Below are 13,343 nucleotides of genomic sequence, written 5' to 3'. Positions count from 1 at the left end.
CCTGCCTGGGTATTCCCACCTCCTCGCAGCTCCCCGGCTCCGGTCCCGCAGTTAAATTTTTACTCCCTGGTATGCAGGCTGCGCTGGCGAACGCAAACAAGCTGAGCTGCAATATTTACCCTCCTCAAGGTGAATATACCTCACCTGCAGCATGAATATGAGCCTCGACGGGGCCTTTGGAGCGCGCTGCAGCACCCCAACGGCCCCGCTCACCTGCAGGACTGGCACGGGGACACCTTGGGGCACACCAGGCGCCCCTCCAGCCCAGCACTCCACCTTCAGGGCCAGGAACAGATCGACCTTGGGGCAGCACGAGAGCCTGCCCGCTTCCTGCCATCCTCTCCCACCCTTTCCCACCCCTGGAGCTGCTGCGGCGGGGCTGGTGCTCCTCCAGGACTTTGACATCCACAAGTTTCACCAGCTCCTTTCTTTACCTGTTGTACTGAAAGGGATCCATTTGACATGGCAAGGATTAAGTTTTGCTTCCCAGAGCTTTGTGCACTTCTCCTTCCCCACCACACTGGCCTGAAGTCGGAGTAGTTTAGGCTGCAGCCACCACGCAAACACTCGATGGCTGCAGAAATGCCACGGATCTGGGCCGAAGCAGCTGCCTCAGCGCCAGTTCATGGCACATCAGGTGGAAAACAGCTCGGACAGCGCTGCTCTGCCACAACACGCTTGGAGCTACCCTCCCGAGCCAATTTGTTGCGACTCACAGACTCTCACAAGATAGGCAAGAACTGCCACGAAGCACGATGCCATCCCTGGTGGCACCCGCCAGGCTAGGAGCACAAACAGCCGAAGCCTCGGTGTATTTTTGAGGCTGAGCCCCTGAAACCAGAGTCCTGCCCAGCATTCCCCAGCCCAAAAGAGGAAGTTTTTGTCAGCCATTACAATCCAGCAAATCCTGAAGGAGTTTCTGTAGTGATTGTGCCCCAACTGACACAGCCACCCTTCGTTTCCCTACAGCAGCTCCTCGTTCGGGGCAGCTCTTCTGGAGAAGCCAGCGTACAGAAACCACAGGGCAGGAGCCTGCAGCGGGCTCTGAGCAGGCTGGGAGAAGTAGTAAGGCTTGTGGAGGTTTAACAGTTCCCCCTCAAACCACTGCCCATGAAAGTGTAAAGCAAATAATCCCGTGTGTGCGACCAGCAGCAGACTTTTCACCGTTTATCAGCCGCCGCTGCGCAGCTCGGGCCTTTTTACCCCATCGTGTTTGCAAGAGGGGAGGAGGGAAAGAAAACAGATCTGGTTTTGTCCGTACGAGGCTTCTGAGCTCAGACAAAAAATGATCTGAAAACCTAACCCCACTCACGCTCGGGCTAACACCTGTAGGAGAGGACAGGTAAAGCCCACTCTTCATTTTGTTCTTTTAATTGAAGCCACGCAGCCCCTCAGCCCCATTTCTGAACAGGTACAGATGCTGGAAACGTCCCCAAAAGGCTGTGCAGGCCAGCTCTGCACCAACACAGCCCACAGGTGTTGCACTGCCCGAAACACCTGCTTATAGCAGAAAGAAATCACCGATCCTCTGGCATTGAGCTACGAAACCTGCACCTGCAAAGCGAGCTGAGCTGCAGGCCTCAGAAAAAAACAAGGGGAATGCAGTGGGGAAGCACAGCTCTGCTCCTGCCCAGCTCCTGCCCCCTTCCCACAGCAGCCGGGCTGCAGACACGGCCCCGGGAGGGAGGAGGGACCGAAGGCAGCACTCACCTGCTTGAGCTGCTCGTCCAACCTCCAGCGCGTGGCCGGGGAGCCGGAGTAGGGCTGCTTGGCAGTGTCTTTACCCTGTTCTTCTCTGCCCTGCTGTCCCCGCGGGTGCCCCGCGGCCGGAGGAGGGTTGGAGGTCGAGGCCACTCTTTGGTTGTGCTGGGCGGCTTTGGGAGCGTGGAAGTATTTCAGAGCGGAGCACGGCTCCTTCCCAGTCACATCGGCGCCGTCCTCCAGATCTCCGCCTTCCAACCCGCCTTCCTCCTCCTCCTCGTCTTCCTCCTCTTCCTCGTCCTCCTCCTCCTCCTCCTCTTCCGGCTCCGAATTCATGCTGCTCTCGTCGAAAGCCCGCGCGGCCCCGGCGCCGGCCGGGCCTCTGCCCAGGGAAGCCCCGCTGGAGCCGCCCGAAGGCCGGCCGGCCGTGGCTGCCAGCACTGCCTGCTGCACCGCCAGCTGCTGCGTGTAGAGCAGCTGGGCCTCCCGCAGCTGCCTCTGCTGCCGCTCCCTGGAATCCATCTGCAGAGGGCTTTGCTGCTTCTGCTGCTGCTTCTGCAGCTGCTCGACCACGGCTTCCAGCTTCATCCCGCCCGGAGCATGGCTGGGAAGAGAGGGGGGCGCCGGGGCTGCAGCGGGCAGGGTTCGAGCCCCGGCCTTGGGAGACGGGCGGAATCTGAAAGAGAGGCAAATATTTGTCCGTATGAATATAAACCGCTTTCATCTTTTCCCCAGGAAGAGGATAAATAGAGTGCAAAGCCAATACTCTTTCCTGTGCAGGAGACCGTGAAACAATCAGCTCCGTGTTTAACAGCCCCGGGCTCAAACTTGCATTCAATTTTCGGCCCGTTTAATTGTATTTGCGAGCCGAACACATTTGCTAGAACCTCGGCTTCGTGTGCCCTGCGGACAGGACAGCAGCTGAAATGCCTTTGTCCGCCGGCCCAGCCGCTCGTTTTCCCCCGCAATCCTCCCCTGCCTGCTCAGCAATCGCTCCTGAAACACTGGCTTTAGCGTTTGGGGCTCGCTCCTTCTGAAAACACTGCCTTAAAAGGAGACGGCCGGGCCCTGATCTCACCATATTTCTATCAAGAAACGTGCAAGGCTTTATCGTGGGCCGCTCCTCTCCCGGGTCTTTAATGCTTTCGTTGTTTCACCCCTTTCTTTGCGCTTCCAACACCAAACACTATTTTTAGCTGTTGTTTTTTTTTCCCCAAGGTAAGGAAAGGCAGCCCAAAACCCCCAGCAGGGCACGGGGCAGCTCCTGCCTCCGCTCCCACTCCGATTTTCTTGGGGAAAACGCCCTGGAAACCCTATTCTGAGCCAGCACCAGGCTTCTTTTCAGGCAAAACCCCCCAGAAAAGACACAGAGCTCCGATGGCTGCACTTCTGCTCGCCATCAGCCTCTGCCGGACTCCTCGTCCTGCTGGCAGGGAGGGCCCCGCCGAGCTTTGCAACGCAAGGAGCCGCTGAACCAGGTCTCCCCGCTGCCCCCCGGAACAAAATCCTGCCTCCTGGGGGAAACAAAGGGCGGGCGAACCTCCGGCAAGCCGAGGCACCTCCCGGCCGCCTCCCGCCCCAAGCGGGGCCGGGTCAGAGCCGGGCGGCCCCCAGCAGGCTGAACCCACAGGGACCCTCCGAAAGCCAGCACCCCGGGGGAGGCGGCTCCAGGGTGGCCTCGAGGGGAACTGAGGGGTCTCGGAAGCTCGTGTGAGGGAATAGGGGGGGAAATAGGGCAATAAAGGGGGAAATGGGGCAATAAAGGGGGAAATAAAGAGGGAAATGGGGCGATCAGCGGCCCGATCGCCTCGGGCAGCTCACGGTGAGCTCCCTGCGGGGCCACGCCGGGTTTTGGGGGACCCCGGAGAAGGCGAGCTCCGAACACGGAGGCGTCGCAGCCTCACGACATGTCGCGATAGCGAGAGGGAGGGCGACGGCGAGGGGGCTGGCGGGGCAGCGAGCCCGCTGCGGGCTTCACCGCCCGGTTCAGGGCCTGGCACCGTCCCGGTGACCCCCCCGGGTTCCAAATTTGGGGTGAATTTCCACCAATTCAACCCCCCCGGCGCGTCCCAACGCCGAACAAAGCTCCAACAGCCCCCAGACCCCGCGGGCCCAGCCCCGAGCCCACCGGGGGGGGGCCTCAAACCCTCCCCCGGGGCTCCCCCAACCCCGGTCCCGGCGCCTCCCCCGCCCCCCGGCGCTGCCTCCCCGCGGCCCCCAGCCTCCCCCCCGGGCTCCCCGGGCTCCGTTACCTGTGCCTCGGCCCGGCCGTGCCGCCTGCGGCCCCCCTCGCGCTGCCGCCCGGGCCCCGCCCGCCGCCGCCACCGCCGCCCCCCCGGCCCCGGGCCCGCCCCGCCTCAGCCCCACCGGAAACGGGGCCGCGGGGGAGGGGGGGCGGTGCCCGGCCCCGGAAGCGAGGCGGGAGCTTCCGGGTGCGGCCCCGGCAACGGCGGAGCCCGGAAGGGGCGGGAGGGATGGTGAGGGAAAGGCGGTTCGGCCAATGGGACGGCGAGGATGGAGCGGCTTCCGGTTCCGGGGGGATAAAAGGAGGGGAGCGGGGCGGGGCCCGGCAGTCGGAGGCGAGGCGGCGGTGGCGCAGGTGGGGTTGAAGGGGGCGGTGGTGTGGGGGGTCCTGGGGAAATAGGGGGCAGGGGGCGGCCCTGGAGGGTTCTGGGGGATGTGGGGAGGAGAAAGGCAGCCCCGAGGGGGGGTTTTGGGGGGTAGGGTGAGGGGGGCAGCCCTCAGGGGCCTTTTTGGGGGGAGGGTTTGTGCCCCCCGGGGGTTTTGGGAGAGTGGGGGGGTGTCCTGGGGGTCTTTTTGGGGTGGGGGGAAAGAGGGGGTGTTATTGAGGGGTTTTGGGGTGGAGGGAGATGGGGTGCCCTGAAGGTTTTCTTTGTGGGGAGGAGGGTGGCCCTCAGGAGGCTTGGAGTGGGGGTGGGAAGAGAAATTTTCTTTGTTTTTCTCCTTTTTTTGAGGGAAAAAGGCGGGGGGTGTCCTTGAGGCCCTTTTTTTGGTAAGGGAAAAGGGGATGTCCCTAAGGTTTTTTGGGGGGACCAGGGGAGAAGAGGGCCTCTCTGGGGAGGTTTTTTTTTTGGGGGAGGGGGGGAGGGGGAGGATGTTGTGGGTGGCCTGGCTCCTCAGGGTGTGCGTGCTGTGGGTGGGGGTTAGGTCACCCTGCTGCCTTTCTGGCACCCTCAGGACCCGTCTTGGAGTCTCCTTATTGCCCTTCTCACTCCCTGGCCATTTCCAGTGTCCTGACCCCTCCGGTCCTTCATCACACAAAGGCAGGGCCCTTGCAGAGGCGCTCTGTGACCCCCCCCTCCTTGTCCCCCAGGTGCATTCAGCATGGCAGACGAAGAGATCGCTGCCCTCGTGGTGGACAATGGCTCAGGCATGTGCAAGGCGGGCTTCGCGGGGGACGATGCTCCCCGGGCTGTGTTCCCCTCCATCGTGGGGCGCCCCCGGCACCAGGGCGTGATGGTGGGCATGGGGCAGAAGGACAGCTACGTGGGCGATGAGGCGCAGAGCAAGAGGGGCATCCTCACCCTGAAGTACCCCATCGAGCATGGCATCGTCACCAACTGGGACGACATGGAGAAGATCTGGCACCACACCTTCTACAACGAGCTGCGCGTGGCCCCGGAGGAGCACCCGGTGCTGCTCACCGAGGCGCCCCTCAACCCTAAAGCCAACCGGGAGAAGATGACCCAGATCATGTTTGAGACCTTCAACACCCCGGCCATGTACGTGGCCATCCAGGCCGTGCTGTCTCTCTACGCCTCCGGCCGCACCACCGGCATCGTGATGGACTCCGGCGACGGCGTCACCCACACCGTGCCCATCTACGAGGGCTACGCGCTGCCCCACGCCATCCTGCGCCTCGACCTGGCCGGCCGCGACCTCACGGACTACCTGATGAAGATCCTGACGGAGCGCGGCTACAGCTTCACCACCACGGCCGAGAGGGAGATCGTGCGGGACATCAAGGAGAAGCTGTGCTACGTCGCCCTGGACTTCGAGCAGGAGATGGCCACGGCCGCCTCGTCCTCCTCGCTGGAGAAGAGCTATGAGCTGCCCGACGGGCAGGTGATCACCATCGGCAACGAGCGGTTCCGCTGCCCCGAGGCCATCTTCCAGCCCTCCTTCCTGGGCATGGAGTCCTGCGGCATCCACGAGACCACCTTCAACTCCATCATGAAGTGCGACGTGGACATCCGCAAGGACCTGTACGCCAACACCGTGCTGTCGGGCGGCACCACCATGTACCCGGGCATCGCCGACAGGATGCAGAAGGAGATCACGGCCCTGGCGCCCAGCACCATGAAGATCAAGATCATCGCCCCGCCGGAGCGCAAGTACTCCGTCTGGATCGGCGGCTCCATCCTGGCCTCCCTCTCCACCTTCCAGCAGATGTGGATCAGCAAGCAGGAGTACGATGAGTCCGGCCCCTCCATCGTCCACCGCAAGTGCTTCTAGAGGGGCTGCTGGCAGCCACCCGGGGCGCCCCCACACCCCTTGCAGGGAAGAAGTTGCTGCAGGTCTTCGGGGAGCTCTCCCTTCGCTTCGGACCACTCCTGTTTGACTGTTGGTGTCCTAATCCGGTGAGGTACCGAGTAGTAATGAGCAGTAAGCGTTTTAACGGCCCTGCCATGATTCGGCCAGTTTGTGACTAGAGGTTTGGTTTTGTTTTTAGCAGAGGAAGCGCAGCGACCCCTCAGGCTGAGGTTCAGGGGCTGGCGGCTCCTCCTGGTAGCTGTGCCGAGGCTCTGAAGGTAGAGGGAGGGTTGTTCACGTTTCCTGTGTAACACTAATAGGATGACACTAAAGTAGGCTCGTCACCTTTAGGTTTGTCCACCTTTAGGTTTGTCACAACTGACTTATTTGTAGGAAAACAAATAAAACATTAGTCTTAAAACTACGCGGTGGTATTTCTTGCCTTCTTTAGGGAGGGGCTGGGTCTCCTTGCTCCAGGTGCTGGGTAATGCCAGGCTTTGCACTCGGGCTGAACCCTGCGTGTCTGCAACTCCGAAAGCAGAACTGGGAGCACCGCTGTGCAGAGCATGCCGTGTCGCTGTCTGAGGCACGAGCCATTTAAAGAACTGTTAGGAAGGAAAACTTGCCTGGTATGTGGCTCTTGCAGCCTTTCTGGACTTTAATGGTAACTTGGCTTTTTTTAGAACATAAACAGCCCTTCCTGTCAGAAAAGCGAGCAGGCTGGCACAGGTTTTGGGGGCAGAGGAGCAGCTTCTCCTTTTTTGGGATCCCGTGAGGAGATGGAGCAGCAGATGCTCCTGAAGCTCCCTGAGCCTGGGGAACTCAGCTCCTTTTGCTGTGGGAGGGTTGAGCTGCCCTACAGAAACTCCTCCTCAGCAAGAAGAGCCGGGGGAAGGACGGGAACATTTAATTCAGTGCTGCTGACACAGGTAGCCAGTGCACATGGGGAGGGGAGCAGCGGGGATGCCTCCCCATGGGCTCCCAGCCCCCAGGACAGCTGCCCTCCTGCCAAGCCTTGCTGGGAGCGAGGGGCCTGCTCCTGCCGTGCCTCAGGGCCTGCTGCCAGCCCCCCGTTTCCATGCAGCCCCCCCTTTACCCTGCAATCCCACCCCCGCCGGGAGGCGCCGCGGGGCCGCTTCCTTCCACCGCGCCCCGGGCGGCAAAAGGGGTATATAGGTGCCCCTCCCGCTTTTAAACCCCCAGCCGGCCTCCCATTGGCTCTCCCTTCCACCTCCCCTCCAGGCTGACCAATCAGCGGAGTCTCCCTTAGCGGACTACACTTCCCAGGGCTCCCCCGCGGCGGGGCGGAGGCGGTATTTCCGTTTCCGGCGTTGTGTTGCCGGAAGAGAAGCGGCGGCGGCGTGTGAGGGGAGCTCCGGGGCCGCGCTCGGCCGGGACCCCCCCCCAGGACCCCCCCGGGGAGCTCCGGAGCGGTTCTGGAGGCGTTCGGCGGCCTCGCCCCGCAGTTGCCGTCCCCCGGCATGGCGCTGCCCGAGTGGCACATCGCCGTGAAGCTGGCGGACCAGCCGCTGGCCCCCAAGTCCATCCTGCGCCTGCCCGAGACGGAGCTGGGCGAGTGCCCGCTGGGCGGCTGCAGCATCTCTTGCCTCAAGCAGCTCATCACCGGCCGGCTGCAGGAGTCCGTGCCCGACCCCGAGCTCATCGGTACCCGCCGGGGGGGTTTGTGTGAGCGGGCAGGTGGTGTGGTTCTCCAGGGGGGGTCCGGAGGCTCTGCTGCAGCTGTCTGAGCGCATTGTGGGGTCGGTGTGCTTGTTAAGGAGACTTTTGGCGTAGTTTACTGACCAGCGTGTCTGCTGGAGAGAGCTCAGCTCTTCTAAAGGAGGCAGCGAAGATGTATCTGTGAATATCAGCTGGGATTTCCTCTCGTTTTTCCTGTCATGATGAAGCAGCTCAGCGGGCAGGGTGTTATCCCCGTGGGCAGGGCAATGTCCCCACACAGTTCTTGGTTCTTAAGGACTCTGAGCACTTTCTGAGCACATTGTAGGTGTTTGTCTTGTCTTGACGTGTTTTTCTCTTCCTCTAGATCTAATCTACTGCGGCCGTAAGCTGAGGGATGACCAGACGCTTGATTTTTATGGCATCCAGTCGGGCTCCACTGTTCACGTGCTGCGCAAGTCCTGGCCCGAGCCTGACCAGAAGCCAGGTGAGGAGGAGGAGGTGTGTGAGGAAGAGCCCAGCTCCTCTTGGGGATTTGCTTTTGGGAGGCTGGTGCAGGATTTGGGGGCGGAACCGACCTGTTTGTGCACTCCACCTGTCACAGCAGCAAATGGGGTAGAGTTAGGGAATGAATCATGTCACGGGGCGAGCAAACATCGCTGCCTTACGTGGGTGTGCTCGGTTTTAGGGTGTTGCCAGAGAATCAGGAATGAAATGTCTCGTTACTCTAGGTTGAGGGGAAAACCAGGCTTGCGTGTGCCTAATTGTAGAATAAATTGTGTTAATTTAGGGCCGTTACCTTAATACGCTTCCTCCTGTGCACGTAGGAAGGTACATATCTATGTTTTTGCATGCCTGGGAGCTGGGAGTGCTGTCTTTCCTCTCTCAGAGCCCGTGGATAAGGTGGCAGCGGTTCGGGAGTTCCGGGTGCTTCACACTGCCCTGCACAGCAGCCCTGCCTACAGAGATGCGGTGAGCGAGGCTGCACAATTTGTCTGGCTGCCTTTTGTCTGTCTTCCTCGCCGAAGAAAGGCTCTGAGTGGGGCCTTGTTGCGTGCTGCTGCTGATCCCTTCTGATTTCTCTGGCAGGTCTTCAAAATGCTGGGGAACAAGGAGTCTCTGGATCAGATCATTGTGGCTACTCCTGGCCTCAGCAGTGACCCGGTTGCTTTGGGTGAGTCCAGACGTCACCCAGAGGGTCTGAAGGAAGCCAGATAAAGATGGCTTCAGTATAAAACAAACACTTTAATTTAAGCACTAAAATAAACTATTAAAGATTGTTTAATTCCTGACGTATGGGATGGGGTCGCAACTTCTCACAGCCAGCTGGGTGCCAGGGTTGATCCTGCTGGGGAAGCCCCATCCCGGGGGTGTGGCTGTGATTCAGCCTCTCTCTAGGAAGGCACAAAAGGTTTCAGAGAACAATAATAGAGTGCTTACTGTGTTTTTTTGTGACTCACTCGCTTCCTGAAAAACAATTCGTTTGTTTTCTTCCCATGATTTAACCGGCTCCTGTGGATTTGTATCCTGTCTCGTACTGGTCACGTCTCCTGGTCCCTCCCAGGAGTGCTGCAGGACAAGGATCTCTTCTCAGTGTTTGCAGACCCCAACATGCTGGACACGTAAGCTGGCGCAGTGACTGGGCCGTGCCTTTGTTGTGCTCCTGTTTAGTACTTTTCCCACCCAAATGGGGAGCACTTTGCTGCTGGGCAGCCACAGTCAGCATCTGAAGTGGTGTTGGCTTTATTAATTTCTTTGCTTGTATCAAGCTGCTGCTTTCTCAGCCCCCTCATGCACGTGATTTATTTTCCCCCCCTCTCTCCAGGCTAATCCCAGCTCACCCTGCCCTGGTGAACGCCATCGTGCTGGTGCTGCACTCGGTGGCGGGCAGCACCCCGCTCCCCGCCCCGGAGACGTCCTCCCGAGGCATGTCCTCCGGCTCCTACCGCGACATGCCAGGTGCGTGCAGCCTGCGGGCCTCATCTGCAGGAAAATCCCTGCTGGGGCTGACGCAGAGCCTTCCCCGGGCTGGAGGCAAAAGAAGTTTGGGCTCCTGAGCGAGGAGGAGCGTGTGTTGTGGTTTGCTGGGTTGTGTTGACAGAGGCTGATCCTGGCCAGGGCAACCTCAGAGCCTCTCCTGGCCACACACGTGTAATCTCTGTGGGTAGCAGGGTGCTGTGGGCTCTGTTTTGCACAAATTAGGGGCTTAACCTGTGCCTTAGCTGGGGCTGAGCCTGGTTGTGTGGCCAAGGCCTCTGTGGGATTCTCATCCAGTGCCCAGTTCCTGCCAGCACCTAGTTCTCTGCATCTGGTGATTCTTCCTTCTCTTGCAGGTGGCTTTCTGTTTGAAGGTCTCTCTGATGACGAAGATGACTTTCACCAGGTAATTGGCAGGCCAGGTCAGGTGGGGCAGCTGTTTTGGGCTTGCTTTATGGGTTTAACAGGTAGCTCTTAAAGACTTTAAAGGTTTTCTCTCTTATCTCAAGAACAGCACGAGTTCCTCTGCCTCACGGGGGTGTTGTGAAGATAAATGTCTTTTGTTTTTCAGCTGATGGATGAAATATTACAAGGCTTACAGCCAGTTCAGCAGCTTTAGAATAGTTGGGTTTGGAAAAAAACACGGCTGATCGCCAGGTGTGCTTCTTTTAACAAGTTCCACGTTTGAATTTTGAATACAGTAGAGAAGAGATCCCTGGGAATAAGCACACGAGCTATGGACCTTAGTGGGACATGGGCACTGACACCAGAGGTGCTTTTCTCTCCTTGCAGAGCACGAGATCGACGCCGTCCAGCAGCACTTCTGGCTCCCGCCCGGCTTCCCTCGGCTACTCGGGGGCTGCAGGGCCCCGGCCCATCACCCAGAGCGAGCTGGCGACCGCGCTGGCACTGGCCAGCACCCCGGAGAGCAGCTCCCACACGCCTACCCCTGGCACCCAGGTACAGCAGCTGGGGGTGTCCTGCACTGCAGAGCGAGCCCTGCTCAGCTCCGGGAGCCCTCTCAGTCTGGGTTCTCCTCCAGATGGGCTGGGGGAGCGCCCCCCTGACCCCTGCGCACCTCATCTCCTCCTAGGGTCACTCCTCTGGGACGTCCCCGATGTCATCCAGCGTCCAGTCAGGGACACCCATCACCAACGACCTCTTCAGCCAGGCCTTGCAGCACGCCCTGCAGGCCTCGGGGCAGCCCAGCCTGCAGGTCAGTGGCTCAGCCTCTTCTTCTGGGGTCGTGCGAAAGCTCCGCGTGGCGTTGGGCGCTGCAGGGTGGAGGTGGTTCTTCCAGCTGCCTTCTGTGGCAGGACAGCGAGCTGGAAGGGGAGAAGAGCTTGGAGGAGGCGCAGCAGAGCGATGTTAAAGGGCTGGGTAGAATGGGAGGGATGGGCTGGGGGATTTGGGGTGTGCTCAGCAAAACTAAGAACTTTCAAGACCTGTTTGCATGCTTAGCATTGTACTTCTGAGTCAGAGAGGTGGGAGAATCCGGTGTGGCAGAGGGGGCTGTGGGGAAGGCTGTCGTGTTACTGCTTGGCCTCTCGCACCTACCCTTGGCTTCTTTTGTTTCCTGTCTGTAGAGCCAGTGGCAACCCCAGCTGCAGCAGCTGCGAGACATGGGCATACACGATGATGAGCTGAGCCTCCGGGCCCTGCAGGCCACTGGAGGGGACATCCAGGCTGCCCTGGAGCTCATCTTTGCTGGCGGGGCTCCCTAGCTTTGGGCAGGCCCGGTGTGTGGCACCGTGACGTTCCTCACCCTGGGACTCGGCCCCACAGCTCAGCTGGGAGCTGCTGGGGCTTGGCTCCTGTCCTCACAGGTGGGCTGTGCGACCCTGGCTGAGAGCACCGAGGCTGTTTCCTTCAGCTCCACTGGTAACCTCCCTCTGGTCTCCCCCTTCTCCCCGTTCTGCCCACCAGAGACGAGACCTCAGAGCTCTGCTCAGCACACAGGGGCAGCTCTCGTGTGCTGGGGGATGCTCTGGTCTGGCAACACCCCCCCTCTGCCTGCTGTTTGATCCCTGCCCGCCTGGCGTGCCTCGGTCTCGTCTCGTTCTGTCCTTGTGGTTCCCCTGTGCCTGACTGCATTAAAGGGTCTGTATTCACCTGCCTCGTGTTCTGGGTTGTCATCCATCCCGGGGGGGTGTGCTTGTTGCAGCCTGGCTGCAGGATGGATCTGCCTGTTGTAGGGCGGCTGTGTCGGCAGAGGGCACTCCCCTTACAGAGCAAAACGCCTCCTCTGTCCCTTAGTTCCTAAGAGAACGCTGTGCTGGGCATGAGGCTTACCTGCAGGCCCTCCTCCTGCGAGTTAGGCCTGTAAAAACTGTGCTACGGGTGCTCTCAGAGAAGTGCCCCAAAGGAGCATCGCATCTCCTTTTCGGCACAAACCTCTGTTCTCAGCTCTCTGGTGGTGGCTGGTACAGTCCTGCACGGCGCTGTGGTGCAGGAGTTCACGGCCACCAGCAGGTGACAGCAGGAACGTGACCAGCAGAGGGTTGAGGCAGGTGCTGCCTGGGAGAGGTGTGTTGTTTCTGACACCCCGGGTTACTCTGCGGGGCTGCAGCTGGTGTTTCCAAAGTGGTTTCTAATCCCTTGTGTCCCGTTTGAGGCACCCAGGACCTGCACTGCAAAGGCAATCAAACGATCTTGCCTGTAATTAGCTAATGGGAACTGAGATGCTGGAGCCAGAGGCAGACCTGGCTTGGCTCTGCTTGTACCATCAAGGTTAATAAGGCATGGAAATGGGAACTGGCCTGCCCCAAATGCTGCAATATGGCAAGAGGGAGGCTGAAAGCAGAAAACGATCCATTACCTTCCGGCCACCTGCGTGGCTCTAATTTCCAAGTGCTGTCATTGTTTGCTGATAGTGTCAGCTATCACCCAGCCATGCTGGATCGTTCTCTCCAGGACAGTTTATCGACTGATAGATGTAATCCCGGCTAGAGGATTAAACCTCCCAAGAGGGAGGGACTGGCTTTGTTTTTCAACGTGCAGGCGATAAGAGCTGATGGCTATCGTAAGGTCGGGCGGCTTTCCTGCCTCGATACACCCTTCCTGGACACGGCTCCCACCACCTGCCTCAGGAACCCGCTCCAGAGGACGGCCGTGACTTCACGTGGACAAGAACAGATGAACTGGTTCCCATCCCTGGTGCCCTCACCCTTTGCTTTGCTGGAATGGGTGGCATATGCCCGGCAGCCTCCCTCCCTTTCCCGCTGTGAGATGAGCCCTGCTGTCAGCCCTGAATCCTCCCGAGGCGAGCTGGGGATTAGCTGTATCGCAGCTGTCGCGGCGGTGCTGGAGCTGAGTGTCCTGAACCCCCAAGACCCATGCAGGAGTTGCTTTGAGACCGGGGCTGGCTTGTTTGCTAGGCTGTGCCCTGTCAGTTCTCAGCACAGACTGGGAACAGCTCGGGGCAGTTGGTGTCCCCACTTTATTCCTTTATCTTCCCTTGCTATTATGATTTGATCTCTTTGACCAAGGCTTTG

The 13,343-nt window shown here is 59.9% G+C and overlaps 3 protein-coding genes across 4 annotated transcripts in view; 2 read left to right on the top strand and 1 right to left on the bottom strand.

Moving 5' to 3' along the window:
- Nucleotides 1-4,047, bottom strand: part of ARID3B (AT-rich interaction domain 3B) — a 30,425-nt gene extending 26,378 nt beyond the window's left edge. For both annotated transcript variants that reach the window (XM_082768731.1, XM_082768730.1), the window contains exons 1-2: nucleotides 3,954-4,047; nucleotides 1,711-2,377 (exon numbers count right to left, since the gene is read on the bottom strand). In XM_082768731.1, coding sequence (XP_082624857.1) covers nucleotides 1,711-2,289 — 579 coding nt within the window. In that variant the 5' untranslated portion in view covers nucleotides 2,290-2,377; nucleotides 3,954-4,047. The remainder of the gene's footprint in view (nucleotides 1-1,710; nucleotides 2,378-3,953) is intronic.
- A 225-nt stretch (nucleotides 4,048-4,272) lies between these two features.
- LOC309882064 (actin, cytoplasmic type 5) lies at nucleotides 4,273-6,619 on the top strand. Its single transcript, XM_082768732.1, has 2 exons — nucleotides 4,273-4,300; nucleotides 5,036-6,619. The coding sequence occupies exon 2, from the start codon at nucleotides 5,047-5,049 to the stop codon at nucleotides 6,175-6,177; it is 1,131 nt and encodes a 376-aa protein (XP_082624858.1). The 5' UTR covers nucleotides 4,273-4,300; nucleotides 5,036-5,046; the 3' UTR covers nucleotides 6,178-6,619.
- A 929-nt stretch (nucleotides 6,620-7,548) lies between these two features.
- UBL7 (ubiquitin like 7) lies at nucleotides 7,549-11,964 on the top strand. The gene is made up of 10 exons (XM_082769501.1): nucleotides 7,549-7,860; nucleotides 8,240-8,359; nucleotides 8,762-8,844; nucleotides 8,962-9,046; nucleotides 9,437-9,494; nucleotides 9,698-9,831; nucleotides 10,206-10,255; nucleotides 10,642-10,809; nucleotides 10,943-11,065; nucleotides 11,436-11,964. Exons 1-10 carry the CDS (start codon nucleotides 7,677-7,679, stop codon nucleotides 11,571-11,573), a joined length of 1,143 nt encoding a protein of 380 aa, XP_082625627.1. The 5' UTR covers nucleotides 7,549-7,676; the 3' UTR covers nucleotides 11,574-11,964.
- The last annotated feature ends 1,379 nt before the right edge of the window (nucleotides 11,965-13,343 follow it).

The sequence above is a fragment of the Aythya marila genome (assembly GCF_965140915.1).
Source record: "Aythya marila genome assembly, chromosome: 11".
NCBI lineage: Eukaryota > Metazoa > Chordata > Aves > Anseriformes > Anatidae > Aythya > Aythya marila.
The sequence above is the reverse complement of the archived record's forward strand: the minus strand, read 5'-3'. Positions and strand labels throughout refer to the sequence as shown.